The sequence below is a fragment of the Parasteatoda tepidariorum genome, chromosome 6 (assembly GCF_982258835.1).
Source record: "Parasteatoda tepidariorum strain Cologne lab strain chromosome 6, Ptep-v5.0, whole genome shotgun sequence".
Lineage (NCBI taxonomy): Eukaryota > Metazoa > Arthropoda > Arachnida > Araneae > Theridiidae > Parasteatoda > Parasteatoda tepidariorum.
Window position 1 is genome coordinate 25,841,055 of NC_141760.1, and position 14,329 is coordinate 25,855,383.

The 14,329-nt window shown below is 30.6% G+C and overlaps 1 protein-coding gene across 1 annotated transcript in view; it reads left to right on the top strand.

Annotated features, from left to right (window-relative positions):
* Window positions 1-13,965, top strand: part of LOC107450174 (cytochrome P450 4V2) — a 52,284-nt gene extending 38,319 nt beyond the window's left edge. The window contains 5 exon segments of the mRNA XM_071178890.2: window positions 1,014-1,202; window positions 4,817-4,987; window positions 5,988-6,054; window positions 10,184-10,363; window positions 13,387-13,965. Coding sequence (XP_071034991.2) covers window positions 1,014-1,202; window positions 4,817-4,987; window positions 5,988-6,054; window positions 10,184-10,363; window positions 13,387-13,583 — 804 coding nt within the window. The 3' untranslated portion in view covers window positions 13,584-13,965.
* Window positions 13,966-14,329: the final 364 nt, after the last annotated feature.

Here is a 14,329-nt window from a genome sequence, read left to right on the forward strand (position 1 = left end):
ATTTATTATAAAAATATTTATTACAGAGAAAAAAAACATATAATATGAAGTAATAACAAATAGAACATTCTCAAAATTATCTATCTCTCTCGGCAATAATTTTGTTTGTGATAAGGAACGGAGGAAGATAAATTCTTATCTTTAAGAAGTATTTTATTAAATATTATGGCAGGGGACGCATCCTTGTAATTTTGAACCCAATCCAAGAGACAAGGGAAGACCAGGATCAAGTATTGGGAGAAATTTTGCCTTTGTGGAGAACTTTTTGATGGAACTAACCCGCATTTGCTTTACATGGAGAGAAAAACCACGAAAACCTCTCACGATTAGTCTGAGGGCAAAGGGACTCTTACCCATGATCAGTCTGTCACTGAGGATATTTCACATCATCACTGTGATTGGTACGAGCCTGGTGCAGGATTCGTTTCAACGAGCTATTGCTGAGATTCAAACCCGGTTCATCCCTTTAGAAGGTGCACGCTTTCTCCCCTGAGCCATCACGGCTCTACATCCATAATTGTTGCTACTGTATGTTTTGTTTATACTATTCAATTTTTAGAAAACAAATGGGTTGCTTTTAAAAGCGAAGAAGATAGAGCACTCAGATCCCATTGACGTGACGCAAATTCGCATCCCAATGATGGCTAGTTGATACAAATTCTTCGCCTCACTCGCATCATCCATAGTGACGTAAAATATTATTTTTAGTAGTCGGATCATGGGTTAGAATCCCTTTGCCATCGGGATAATTGTAGAAGATTTTTTTTGGTTAAAATTGAAGATTTTTTAAGAGTAAGTTCTATCAAAAGTCCTTCACGAAGGACTTCTGATAGAAGAATTTTTGAAGAATTTTTCCAAATTCTTGATGCAGGAGTTCCCTTGTCTCCTGAGTTGGGTTTAAAATTACAAGCGTATGAAGTTGCCAAAAATGGGTCGTCAGCTCTTTAACAACGGTTATAAAATAAAATAAAAGTTTCTTTTGAAAAAATTTGACTTTTGTTTCTTGTGCATAGCTGATTTCTGAAAGAAAGCAAGCAAAGCTGAAAAGAAGAATGTCTTCTGACGATTCAGAAGGAAGCAATGATAGTAATTACAAGAGAAAGAAAAGAGCTTTGTTGGATCTCCTCCTGGATGAGCATATTCAAAACAATTCCATTTCAGAAGCAGAAATAAGAGAAGAGGTGGACACTTTTACATTTGAGGTGAAACGAAACACTTTTGTAAAACTATGATTAGGATATAGTGAACAAATGTGAATGAGTAAATATTGGAAACAGGCTCAGATGGATTTAGGTGGAGTATTGATCCGACAACAAGTTTACGAAACTACAAGTGTGCAGTGCTAGCCTTCTGTTCCAAGTTTTCTCCTTTGGAAGAGTGACCTGTTCTATGTCTTTTGCTAATTTAAAAAGATGAGAAATGAATCGTAGTCTCATCAATCATTGTGATTTCCCGGTAATCCTTGCACTAATAATTTTTAAATTATCAGTGTAATCATGTTGCTAATCAGTGTAATCTTACTGCTTATCAATATAATCCCAATTCAGTGTAATACTATCCACTGCAATCTTGTTGCCTGTTATACCCTACATTGATGTTTTGGGTGCCTTAGGTGAAATCCCTTTAGCCTGGTATAACCTACAACAGCATATTCTTCTGCTCTAAATTGTGAGAAATTCATTACCATCTGCGAGTAAAAAAATATATTTTGAATACTATTTTATATTTAAAATAAATATATTTTAAATTAAATGAATGCATTAAAATGAAATAAAAATTAATAAATACTATGAAGAACTCACTTATAATGCTAAAATAATGTTTTGAAAATGAATTTGAGCATTGGAAAGTTATTTTAATTTTGATTTTCAAATTCAGAAATCGATAAAAAATTCTACCTGTTCACTGTTTACCTAGTGTCTGTTTCAGGAAAAATGTCGACATACTTTTCTCACCCTTTTCTTTACCTCTAAGTCCCGCAGGGAGAAACCTTTGAAATGAAAACCAATCCTAAACACTTGTTGTTTTGCAAATTTGTGATTCACATAGAGCTTTCCTAAAGACATTAAAAAGGAGCTTTTAACTGTTGTTTTTCATTTCCTTCTCCTTTTATTTGAGAATAGCAATGAAACTGCTGAATTAAATTTGTATTTTATTTAATTTCCTGAAGATCGAAGGAAGAGCGTGACTTATTTCATTCATTTGATATAGTGATAAGACCGGCTCAGCCCGAAACTGAGAACGGGTTCGTTTCATGAGAAAGGGTTTCGTTCTGGGGTGATCTCAAATTCTCATAAACTTTTTTTAGAACTTTTAAAGAAGTTTATGAAAATTTTTAAAAAGATAAAAGAATTTGCAGCGGTCTGCTGCTTCTGTCTGTGCTTTTGCTAAGCGTCACACAGACCTTCATTTAGCTTAACAACAAACTTTCATCTAACTTAAGATTTTGTTTTTAGATTTTAATTTTTGTTTTAGTCATCTTAGAGTTTCAGCTAGTTCAGGTTTTATTTTCGCTTTTTCTTTTACAGGTTGGAAATAGAAAAGGTTTTAATTTACTAATTCCTTTGTTTAGACATCAAAGGTCAAGTGATGAGACCGTAGTATTGGGTCTTTATCCAATGCCCCTTTCGTTCTCGGGTGAACTCAAGCTCTAAGTAATTTTATGTATCTCGGGCTCAGGTGGGCTCGGATTAAAATTCTTCGGGCTAAGGTGTGTCTCGACCTTTAAAAGCGAGCCCGAGCGCGAAATATTCGCTAATGTTTAATCCTGATATTTTTGGAATTCCATAAGATTTTTATTATGATTAAAAGTTGAGCCAGATTATCGTATTTCTTTCACTTCATAATACGATATTATATTTCAACTCGAAACATGGCAGAATTAACAGAATTTAATTTTAGTAAATTTGCATCGATCTAACTTTGATCTCGGCCTCTGGCATAAAAGTTTTGGCTCTGGCAAAAGTTTTGGCTTTTGGATTGCAAAATTGCTCAATTTTTAAAAAACTTCGAACAGTAAGTGCGCTGATTTTGATGTCCGACCAGACCTGATCCTTTTAGTTCCTCATCGAGCTTTTTCCAGTAATGATGAAATAAAATAATTTTATATTTCAGATTGATTTATAGAAATAATTTCATTATGCTTATTACCTAAAATTGATTTGACTTTTAAGACCATTTTTTAATGGGGAAAAAGGAGGAATTTTTAAAATTTTACTTAGATTGTCATAATTTTTTTTCTGAACTTTCGGTAAAATGACCGGCAGCAGTCTGTCCATCCAATTGAGTGAAAAGTTTACGGTAATGAAATTTTTTTTCCGATGGATTTCAACTCTAAACATTACGAATACAATGGTGGCAGTGACAAACAAATAAATAAATTAAGATATTGAATATTAATGAAAGGAATTTCTACTGCGCCTTTACTTTCTTGTCGCACGTTTCTTAATAGGTATAGTTAAAACTGTTTTACTAAACTTTTGGATCTAAGAATGTCTATATTGTCACTTCTTTTCTGAAATAAAAAACTTAAAAAAATGCTGATTTAACGACAAATTACAACAGCAGATGAAATTGTCTTTATAAGTAAGTACACATATTGAATTTTGAAATCGCCAACCGTGCTGTGTAGTGGTCGGGGAACTGACCTCACATCAGAAAGATCTTGGCCCCGAATTCCGGACTAGGCATAGATGTTCTTTCATTCTCTGTACTGTCTGTCCTTACTGAGGAGGCACCTAATATGGTGCCTCTGAAAGAGTGGCCAACAAATCTACCTTACTGATACCTGAATGACGAGTGTCAATCGGGTGGATATTGGAGGGAAAAAATTAAAATAGCAATAAAAATACCAATAAATTAAATATACATATTTAACTCTTTTTCATTTAGTTTGAAAAACTATTTTGATTCAAAATGTAAATCTAGAGTAAACTGCTTTTGCCAACAAATTGCTGATGGAATTATGGAGCTCTGTATATTATGAAAGGCAGAAAATTTCATGACAAGAATTTTTAGAACAACAAGTTTACAGAAAACACCTTTTAACATTATTGATAACAATGAATGTTAATTTTAATAATAAGTTGTCAAGAAGCGAAATAAGAGAGCAAAAACATATGTGCTCAACAAAAGGCACATTCTTTTGAAGAGCGTGGCAGGATGTCCAAAAGTAGCAGAATATCTTTTCCTTTGCTTGGAGGAAGGAATCTTAAATGGCAGGTCGCCCACATATCGCATTATAAAAATATGTTAAAATTCTAAGTAACATTATTCATTTTTCGCTCTTCTGTATTGATACTGGAAACAAAACCGCCTTGCATTAAAACTTTTTGCATAAAATTCTGCTCATTTAAACAGCAGAAAAATGTCCCACCATCAAGACTAAAAGAATATGTAGACTTAATAGTGAAAGGCTAGTGAGTCGTGATAAACATACAACTTTTGTATATCAATATCCGAGTCCTCGGCTGAAAAAAATTTGACCGACATTTGGGAATGTGCCGTAATATTTTTGCTGGATGCCCTACTCAATCTATAGAGTCTTCATTGCATACATCTTTTTAACATAAAAGAATGAGAACATATTTCTACTACATACACATGTATAATGACAGATTTTCAAATGGTCTTCTCAAAAAACAAGTTTAAGAAACTATTTTTAGGGGCCAAAAATTAATTCTTAAGCATACTTAATAAAATTACTTTTTCACATCAAAATCTGACAAATCAATTATTAAACTTAATCATAATAAAAGAGGCATTAATCAATTAAAATCAATTTAAAAAAAACTGAAAGGAAATATTTTTTTCACAGGGTCATGAATCAACATCCCTTGTCATGAGTTGGACATTGTACTTAATAGGTCTGCATCCATGGGTCCAGGATAAAGTTCACGAGGAATTAGATTCTATATTTGGTGAAAGTGAACGAGAAGGGGACGTTGAGGATATCAAAGATATGAAATATTTGGAATGTGCTGTAAAGGTATGCAAGTCTTCTTAAAAGAACAATATTTATTTTTAGTTTTTTTAAAACTAGTTTGAGTGCTACCGTTTTTAATGTTTTACATAAAATAGATGAAGTTTTGTTTTACGATTAAAGAAACGTGTTTAAAATAAGAGATATAAAATAAGAGATAAAATAAGAGAATAAAATAAGAGATAAAATAAGAGTTTAAAATAAGAGATATAAATTACTGAGAAAGCAAGACCCATTTCTGACAGATTCAAATATAAGAGTGATTATGGGAAATGCTAAGATTTTCGCAAAAATATTTGTACAGGTCAAAACGGTGATGTTACATAGCGTAACGAGAGTTGCGTTCATTTTCAACAAATAATAACTGAGCATTTAATTCTACTTCTGCCAAGTACACGTTTTAGAGTAAAAACACATTCAACATCTTTAATTACATATTTGAGCAACAAGCACATTCACCTTCTTAAATAAACTGATCACTAAACTCTACTTACTAAAATTTTAGAAAGGAAAACATTAGAAAGGAAAGGCAATAATTTAGCTGAAATTTCTTTCTTAGAGTATTGTAATGCAAAAAAAATAATTAACGAAAAATCAATAAAGTATTAAATATAACTATCTAAAGATAAAAATATCTCCGGAAATGTAATTTAATTCTTATCTGAAATCATTTAATAAAAGTTTTTCCCCAGAAAATAATTCATGACCTATTATCGTATCATATGCTTCCCTGGTGACCTCGCGCCAGTTGAGGTGAAAAACAGGGTTACCACAGTAGCTGATTTAAAAATTTATCTAGACCTTTCGCATGGAAATTTGATCAATTAAATTTATGCAAACCTGAGAGAATATCAAATAAAGGATGCGGGTCCAGTTTCATAATTAGGCTTTTAATAGTTATCAAGAAATGATCAAAAGGTTTTCGCGCTTACTTTAAAATTACTCCAGCACTTCTTTATTACTAGCTTTCATTCTAGTACTATTCTAGTAGCTTTCACTTTTTTAGGAATCTATGAGGTTGTATCCTCCAGCTGCTTTTTTTGGAAGAGAAATAAGGGAAGAGCTTCAATGTGGTACGCATAATTTTTCATGTCTTAATTATAATGTAATGTTTGAAATTTTGCACATCATAAATGACAGTTGAAACATGCCTCTTCCGTTAGATTAGTAATAACATATAATCTTCAGGGTGATTCAATACTGTTACAAACTAAGAGAAATTTTAAGTCACGTCATAAGGAGGGAGAATTGCAGAGGAATGTCGCTAGGGCATTTCCCAATCATGGGTTGGCTGTTTACGCGCAATTGAACGGATACTTTAATTCATTTAATGATTTTAATTTCATGCATTGTGCGATGATGTTACCAGTAGGACTGGGCTATAAATCGATATATCGCGACATATCGATTTAACGCCTATATCGGCAAACCGATACAGCAACTTTCATTCCAAGCGATATATCAGAAATCTGATTTAAGCCGTCGAGTGAAGAAGACGATATAACGATATAGCGATATACGCAAGGACTTTCTCTTACGTTCCGATGCCAACTCGCGCTGTGGAAGACGATATTGTTTCGTTATGTTGAGACGGCCTTGACTGATGAGCGGTAGAATCAGAATCACTTTTGAGACCTTATATCGTTATATCACATGTTCGTTTTCGCACCTTCGCGATTTGAAATCGTTTCTTGTAGATTATTTTCAATGGGATTAACTTCGTGATCGCCGTCGTAACCTTGTTCTGAACGCAATCTATTATTGAAAAGAATTTATAAAGAAAAGTTTCTTCATTAATTAGGTAAGTTTTTTATTTATTTTCTGACAAAACTTTTTTTATATTTTTAAATGTGAAAATTATCGGAAATCTAATTTAAGGCACCCATAAGGAATTAAATTACAAAGTAAATAAATTTGTTAGGTTATTTTTTTACTTTCTTTTAATTTATTAAAAACCTTTCGGATAAAACTTCTAATAATTTAATGGGCTTCTATTACTGATTTTAAATTTATAAATCTTGAGTTGTTTTTATTTTTAGAAATAAAGTTAAAACAAAACTTATTTTTTGGACATAAGTCAATAAACTTTATTTGTTCAGAAGAATTTGAAAAGTTTGCGAATTTTATTCATTTCTTTTTTTTTTTTTTATCAATTACTACTTCGTTTTATTAGAGAGTAAAATCATTATTTTTTTTTAATTTTCGTTTTATATTATTAGTTAATTAGCTAAATATATTACCGAATATCACAATTCTTTTGTTTTTATTTTTAAGAATTTGATTAAGAAACTTTGCCTTACTTTGTTTTTCGTTCATAATTCGGTCATTATTTAATTTAATTTAATTATTTATATGAAATAATAATAAAAATAATGTTTAAGAAGCATTTTTTTTTCTAAAATTTATTTTGCTCTTTGTTTTAATCATACAAATAATTTTTTAACGAACTTATTTTTTAAATTTTGTTCCTATGCTGTTAGGTAAATATATTGATAAATTTCACTTTTATTTATTTTTTTATTTTTAAACTAAGAAATCTTTTGTTATTTGCGTGATCATTTTTAGAAAATATAACAAAACTTGTGTTTACTTCTTCATTAAGAATTTGAACATTACGATCGAACTTAATAATTCTGTAATTATTTACGCATAATAGTACAAGCAAATATTGATTTGTTAAAAAAAGTTTCTTTTTTTAAAAAAAAAAATATTTTTAACACTTTGTTTTAAGTGTACAATGAATTTCTTAACAAACTTTTTTTTTAATTTTTTAAATTTTCTTTCAATAATTTCAGCTAGATATCATTATAAAATTCCCTTTTTATTTTTAAACTGAGAAATCTTTCAGAGAACGAAAATTTTAAGAAATTATTACAAATCTTATGTTTACTTTTTAGTTTAAAATTCGAACATTTTTAATTTTAAACTTCGGCTTTTAGTCAATCTAACTTTTATTTTAATTAAAATATATTTTGAAATTTTAAAATCATCTTTTGTTTAATAACAATATTTTTTTTCATTAAGGGTGTTTTAGGGGTTAACTTAAATTAAGACTGCTTATACCTTATAAACGATAAAGAAGTGCAAATATTTCATTCTGTATCTACACACATTTTTTCAATAAATATTTTAAGTAAGATTTGTACATCTTAGTCAATTTATTTAATATCTTTCTTTAGCAAAACATATATATTTTCAAATTTATAAATTGATTTAAATCAATATGTGTATGAAGTCTTGATAGAAATCTGACTTTCTGTGCCTTAAAGTAAATGAAATTCAAAAATACTATATCGCGATACATCGCTATATCGCGATGCAAAACTGACGATATATCACGATATATAATTTCTAATATCGCCCAGTCCTAGTTACCAGTCATCGGTTTCTACCTTTTAACTTATTCTAAATATTGAGAATTATAATATGGCCAATGTTTAGAATGCGCTCTAGTTCTCTTCGAGTTTGCAATTGTCGCACTGAATCATCCTGTATAGAGGATGTATCTCATTTCTTAGAATATTATTGCCTTCAGTGTCTGTCACCTTAGTGTCGGTTAGCCTTCAATGCTTTAGAAATTCTGTAAGAGTATCATCTAATCACATTTGATAAGTAAAACGTGCAAACATTTAGAGAGATGTTTAAAGTTAGTTTTGATTAATCAGAACGATATATATAAAATTTGGGAAACATATCAGTCTGATAGATAAGTCTCAATTAACAGAATTTCCAACAGCCATATATAAGATTTTTTCTTTTAGTTGAAAAGCAATACTGTAAAAATCATATCCTGGCGGGAATTAGGTAAAAAATCGTAAGCAAGAACAATTGGTTAAAACTCGTATCCCAAAAGCTTTATACAAAAAATCGTAACCCAAAAAGCATTTGATAAGAAGTTAAATTAGTAATATTTGATAAACAATAATTCGATAAACAATTAAATTAACAACATTAGATAAACAATAATTCGATAAACAATAAAATCTTTACAGTATAAGTTAAAAAAAAACACCAAAACCTTAGTAAGAAATCGTATACGAGATACGATATTTTATTAATAAAAAAATAACGTACCCTGGAGGGCATTAAGAATTATATTTTTCATCAGTTTTATCTGCAGAATGAGCTTAGCTGTCTTTCAATTTTAAGCAGCTCATTATTTCAGTTTTCTAAAAGAAAAATTTTGTCAATATGCTTCGCATTGTGTTTTGACGGTTCTTCTTCCTTTACGCTTCTCATTGCATTAAGTTATAGTATATCCTTCTTCCTAACAACTCGCTTAGGAACCATTTGGTGGGCTTTATAATTTTTTCTAAAGTATACAGATATCAGAAGCCTATTTTTGAAATGTAAGAATTGAAAGTTTCTGAAGTGAAAGATTGTCGAAAACGACAGTTTTGAAAATTGGAGATATTTTGGGGAAGGATCATATGTTAGTCTTGCTTAACCATTGGATTTTCTATTTTTCAGAGGATAAACATACGAAGTGACAACCCTAATTTCCATTTATACGAAGCCTGATTTAAGGTACGTGATATCACAAGCCGATTAGTAACCCGATTTTCCACCTCCGATTCTCCATGCTTCCAGGAATAAGCATTATCGGGCGAAGGCAACTTCGAGTCAGGGGAGTGATGATTGGCTCTTTCCGTCAAGAGTTTTTTATTTATTGATTATTATCATTATTTTTATTTTTTTTTGCCTATACTTACAAGGTGGGATTTTTAACTTATCGTGTAAATTTGACGAGCCTATTTTCAGGCTATGGCAAAAGCCGGCATTAAGACGTCTTTTTTCAGTTATGGAGTAAATAGGATGTTAGCGTACATCTGGAGTGGAAGGTTCCAAGAGCATTTGGTAACAAAGGGTAGAGGAGTAAACTTAGAAAGCCACTCTTTAGTTAATAATTTTAAAAAATTTTGCAAATTGTATGATAGTATAGCTTAAATGCGTGTCAAGGACTTATAGATGTTTTTCCAAATAGAAGAATAAATAAAGGCAAGGCAAGATATACTCCTTATTTTCCACTGCCAACATGTAGTCATTAATTCACTTGTAGTTCGAAAAAGTGTCACTTAGAACTTTCATTCTTCTAACTGTTTCATTCACATCAATAATAAATTTAATTCCCATACAATTGCTATTTATGATTGGCGATACCTATAAGTGAAAATACATTTGTGTGATTTCTTTTAATTACAGGTGAATATGTGATACCTAAGGGTGGTTTGTGTTACGTAAATACTTATCTTCTTCATAGAGATCCAAAAGTTTTTTCCAATCCTGAAAAATTTGATCCCGATCGATTTTCTCCCGAAAATAGTGTAGGAAGACATCCTTTTGCATATGTACCTTTCTCCGCAGGACCTCGGAACTGCATAGGTGGGTCTTGTAAATAAATTATATTCAGATTTGGGAGTGGTCGTTTTAAGTCGATCATTTTTGTTTAATATACGTAAATAGTTAGTTCTGTATAATTTATTTTTAAATTTTTTGATCATTTGTTTCTGGTTGTATATAAAGAGTCATAAAGCAAAGTACTCATGTACTGGTGTGTACAAAGTACTCATCAATCACTTCAATCCTTGTAATCTTGAGCACATTGCCTTTTGATTCATACCACTTAAAAAAAAATACATGTTCTGCACTTAACATGTTTTCAACCAAAAATTATAATCCCATATAAAATATCAACTAACACCATTTTTCACCAAATTTAAAAAAAAAATATGCAGTTTAGTATATAAGGATAAAGTAAGGTGGTTTGTTTTAAGAATATTTTATACAGGATAACGTATTCTCTATTTCCTGCCATGTAAATACAGAGTTATTCAAAAGTTTTTGTCGGACTATACTGAGAAGGTTTTTCATGTCTCCCCTTTTGCCAACAAATCTGCCTGACTGTTAAAGCATTTTACTGCTGTCTGACACTCAGTAACTAAAGATATGTTATTTCGAGCGTCGAATGAGTTCAGATACAGCTTAAATGTTTGCCGCACATCATCTTAGAGTCTTTATAACATGTGTTAAAAAATGTTTTTTTCAATTAATAAAATTGTTCATGTTTCATTCATACGTATTGCTAGTACAAAGCAGTAGTATTTGTACATACTAGTACAAATTAATTAAATTGGGTCCATCGTTTTGAATAACCCTGTATAATATAATATGTAAAGAAATTATTGACTTTAGCCATTTCATTTAACATATATGATGATTCAGAACTATTTCTCAAAAATTTGCAATAAAGAAAAAGAAATTAATGTTTGACCAGTGACTATGTGAAATTGATGTTTGACCTGTGACTATGTGAGTTTTTATTTTTCTGATGATTTTGCTTGAGTTTCTTTTCTTAATTTGTTATTTATATTGCATGCTTTTTTTCCTGGACTTCTATACAAAACCATCGGGGTACTGAGGGAGTTAATTTAAGCATTTGCTTCTCCATCAATTAGAAATGGTTTTGTTTTTATGGCTACCGAGACCGGTACCCCCTGAAGACGTCGGCTTCGGTGGTCATATTTTCATTTTTATTGCCATCATTTTCTTTTTCTTTATTGCTACTTTTTTCTGAAATTTCTGCTGCTTTTTAGCGCATTTTGTTCAAAGAAGTTTTTTCTATTTAGAATTAAAAATATTTGTGTTTTCTTTCAGTATCAAAAATTTGCAAGTAGGTCAAGAATTATACAAGCATAAAAAGGTCACAGATGCAATGAGATTTCTTGAATAAAGCTGGCCAAGATGAAGGACTAAAAGTGTATTCTCGGTGTTGAAGCTTTTGCACTTTTGAACAAAAATGTAAACTTGTTTGCGTCGGAAATTATCGATATCGTCTCTGGTTTAGTAGGGTTTTAGCGTGACTATATTGCATTTGCAGATAAATATTCCTATATTATTCTTGGTTGTTATTTATACCTGACCAAGATGAAGATTTCTGAACAATAGCTTTGATTCCTCCTACATAGTAGTGATAAAGCTTCATGAAGATAGCTCAAACAGTAGAAAGTTTCAGATGTGAATTGAGTTCCTTTAAAAAGTCATAAAATATAAGTATTTTTGAATTGAATTCACAAGTTGAATGAATCGTGCATATAATATCGGTTAAGTGGTGAAAACCGATGTTTTAACAACACAAATAAAAGAAAAAGTTTGAGCGATCGGTTTTTGTTTCTTTAATTATTCATTATTTTTCATTCGTTATACTAGGTAAGGACAAGGATTAACGTGGATTGCTTGTGAGTGTTACAAAATTTTGTTCATAGTAATACTTTTGAAACGCGTTACTGAAAGAAAATTAATAATTTAAAATCAACGATAAATGAAATAAAAAGAAAACCTAAGCACTTAAGAGAGAAATTAATGGAGAAAAACGCATGATTGTGGCTATCGGGAACTGGCCCCAATCAGTTGCATCATTTTCAGTTTTAAATGATACTGAGTATAGTTAGTTTTAGTTTTGTTTTAATAATATTTCTTTTAATTAGCAGAATTTCTAAAAGCGTGTTTAAGTTAAGCTAATAACTTGCAGTCACCAAGAAGAACAACAAATTATAATAAATGAATAAAATTTTTATTTAAGCTTCATTAAATGTGTTTTTGTATACATTTTAATGTATTAAATAATGTATTAAATGTGTTTATCTTTCAGATTTGTGCTTGTTTTCGTAATGATGAATAATATCGACTTGCTCTCTCTTATACTCATTAGAAAAATTGGTATTTAGCTAGCAATGCATATTTAAAAAAATTGAGGGTGACTATAAAATTAATGATGACTATATAGAAGTATTGCTTCGAAGTTCAACATATTTTAAGTTAAACACATTAAACGCAGATAATTTAAATTGAGAAAATATTCCGGGTGTCCCAAAAATGGCTGATCGATTCTAATAAAACAAGAAAAGTGCTCGATTAAAATGTATGGTTTGTGACATTGTGCTTGGGAAACTAGCGAGTTTCATGCTATTAAATTGCATATTTAGTTAAATATCTCGTCAAAAGGTGGCGTTGAAAAAAGGAAGTAGATACAATCGGTATTAAAATGGAGCAGAGACCATTGCAAAATACCAAACATCCGCTGTTCTACCTTGTCAGCATCAAAATTCTTTGGAAGTGCTCACAAAGAGATTGCATAGCGAGAAACCGATTGGGCATGTCATGGACTCGATTGCTCAGCATCTCCCGAATGCCTGCAGCGTCACCTCTTGGCGGGAACTTTAAAAAATGAGAGAATGCAATTTATAGTTTCCTAAACATACTGCCGTAAACCGTTCATTTTTACAGTGTTCACCTCTTTTTTTATTTTAAAAATACGTTAGTCATTTTTGGGATACTCAGTAGCCTTTCAACAAAGAGAACTTTTTATAAGAAAAATTCAAGCTAATAAGTATATATTTTTTTCATAGGACAAAGATTTGCGCTTATGGAAGTAAAGACTGTTGTTTCATCAATCCTTAGAAAGTTCAAAGTAAAGTCTTTGGATCCAAGAGACAGAATCAATTTAGTAAATGAAATAACTATGAAACCAGAAGGACAAGTACGGATACAAATTCGAAGGAGGACGGATAATTTTGATTTTAAGGCTAATTATTATTACCGATGAACAATAAATTTATTATTTACAAGCCGCCGCCTTTAACTATCTCACTTGACTTTTCAAATGAAAAAAAAAACTCAAGTACTTCGAGATTCAAAATCGTACATTCAAAAATCAAGAGAATATGTAAGCATTAATTCATATTATACAAGTAGAAGTGGATTTGATTTTGACTCTTATATATTTGAATTTTCAGATGTTCGGCTGTAAAATGTAATAAATTCAGATGTAAAATGAGTTGGTTTGCAGAAAGCTGTTGGTTTTATACAATTTTTGTGAATCACGTCTGATATGTCATGAAGCTCTGGAATGCAGACAAATAAGAAGTTTTTCAAATTACAAAAAAATCTTTTATGAATTAAAAAATCAATAAATGAATTCAAAATTATTTTTCTGTCACGTTTCATATTGTAATTCTTCTATAGAAATTTAAAAGGTGGTGCCACTTTACTTACTTGCCTACTAAAATTTCATCAATAATCAACCAGCTACTAGTAGCGATAAATTAGAGTACGTTTCATTGCATAGTAATATAGTGTTATCGAATGGCTGCCGTTTGCAACCACAATACTCAATTAACTTATTGAATGATAACAGTGACTTGATATAGTTCAGTATCTGACTTGAAAATTTCTATAATTTATATTTTTTTACACTTATAACTCAGGTAATTAAGGGTTAGTTTATGATGGAATCTCCTCCTGCAGTTTTCTATTGAGTAAAAAAAATGTAGATTTTTAACTGCTGTTGTC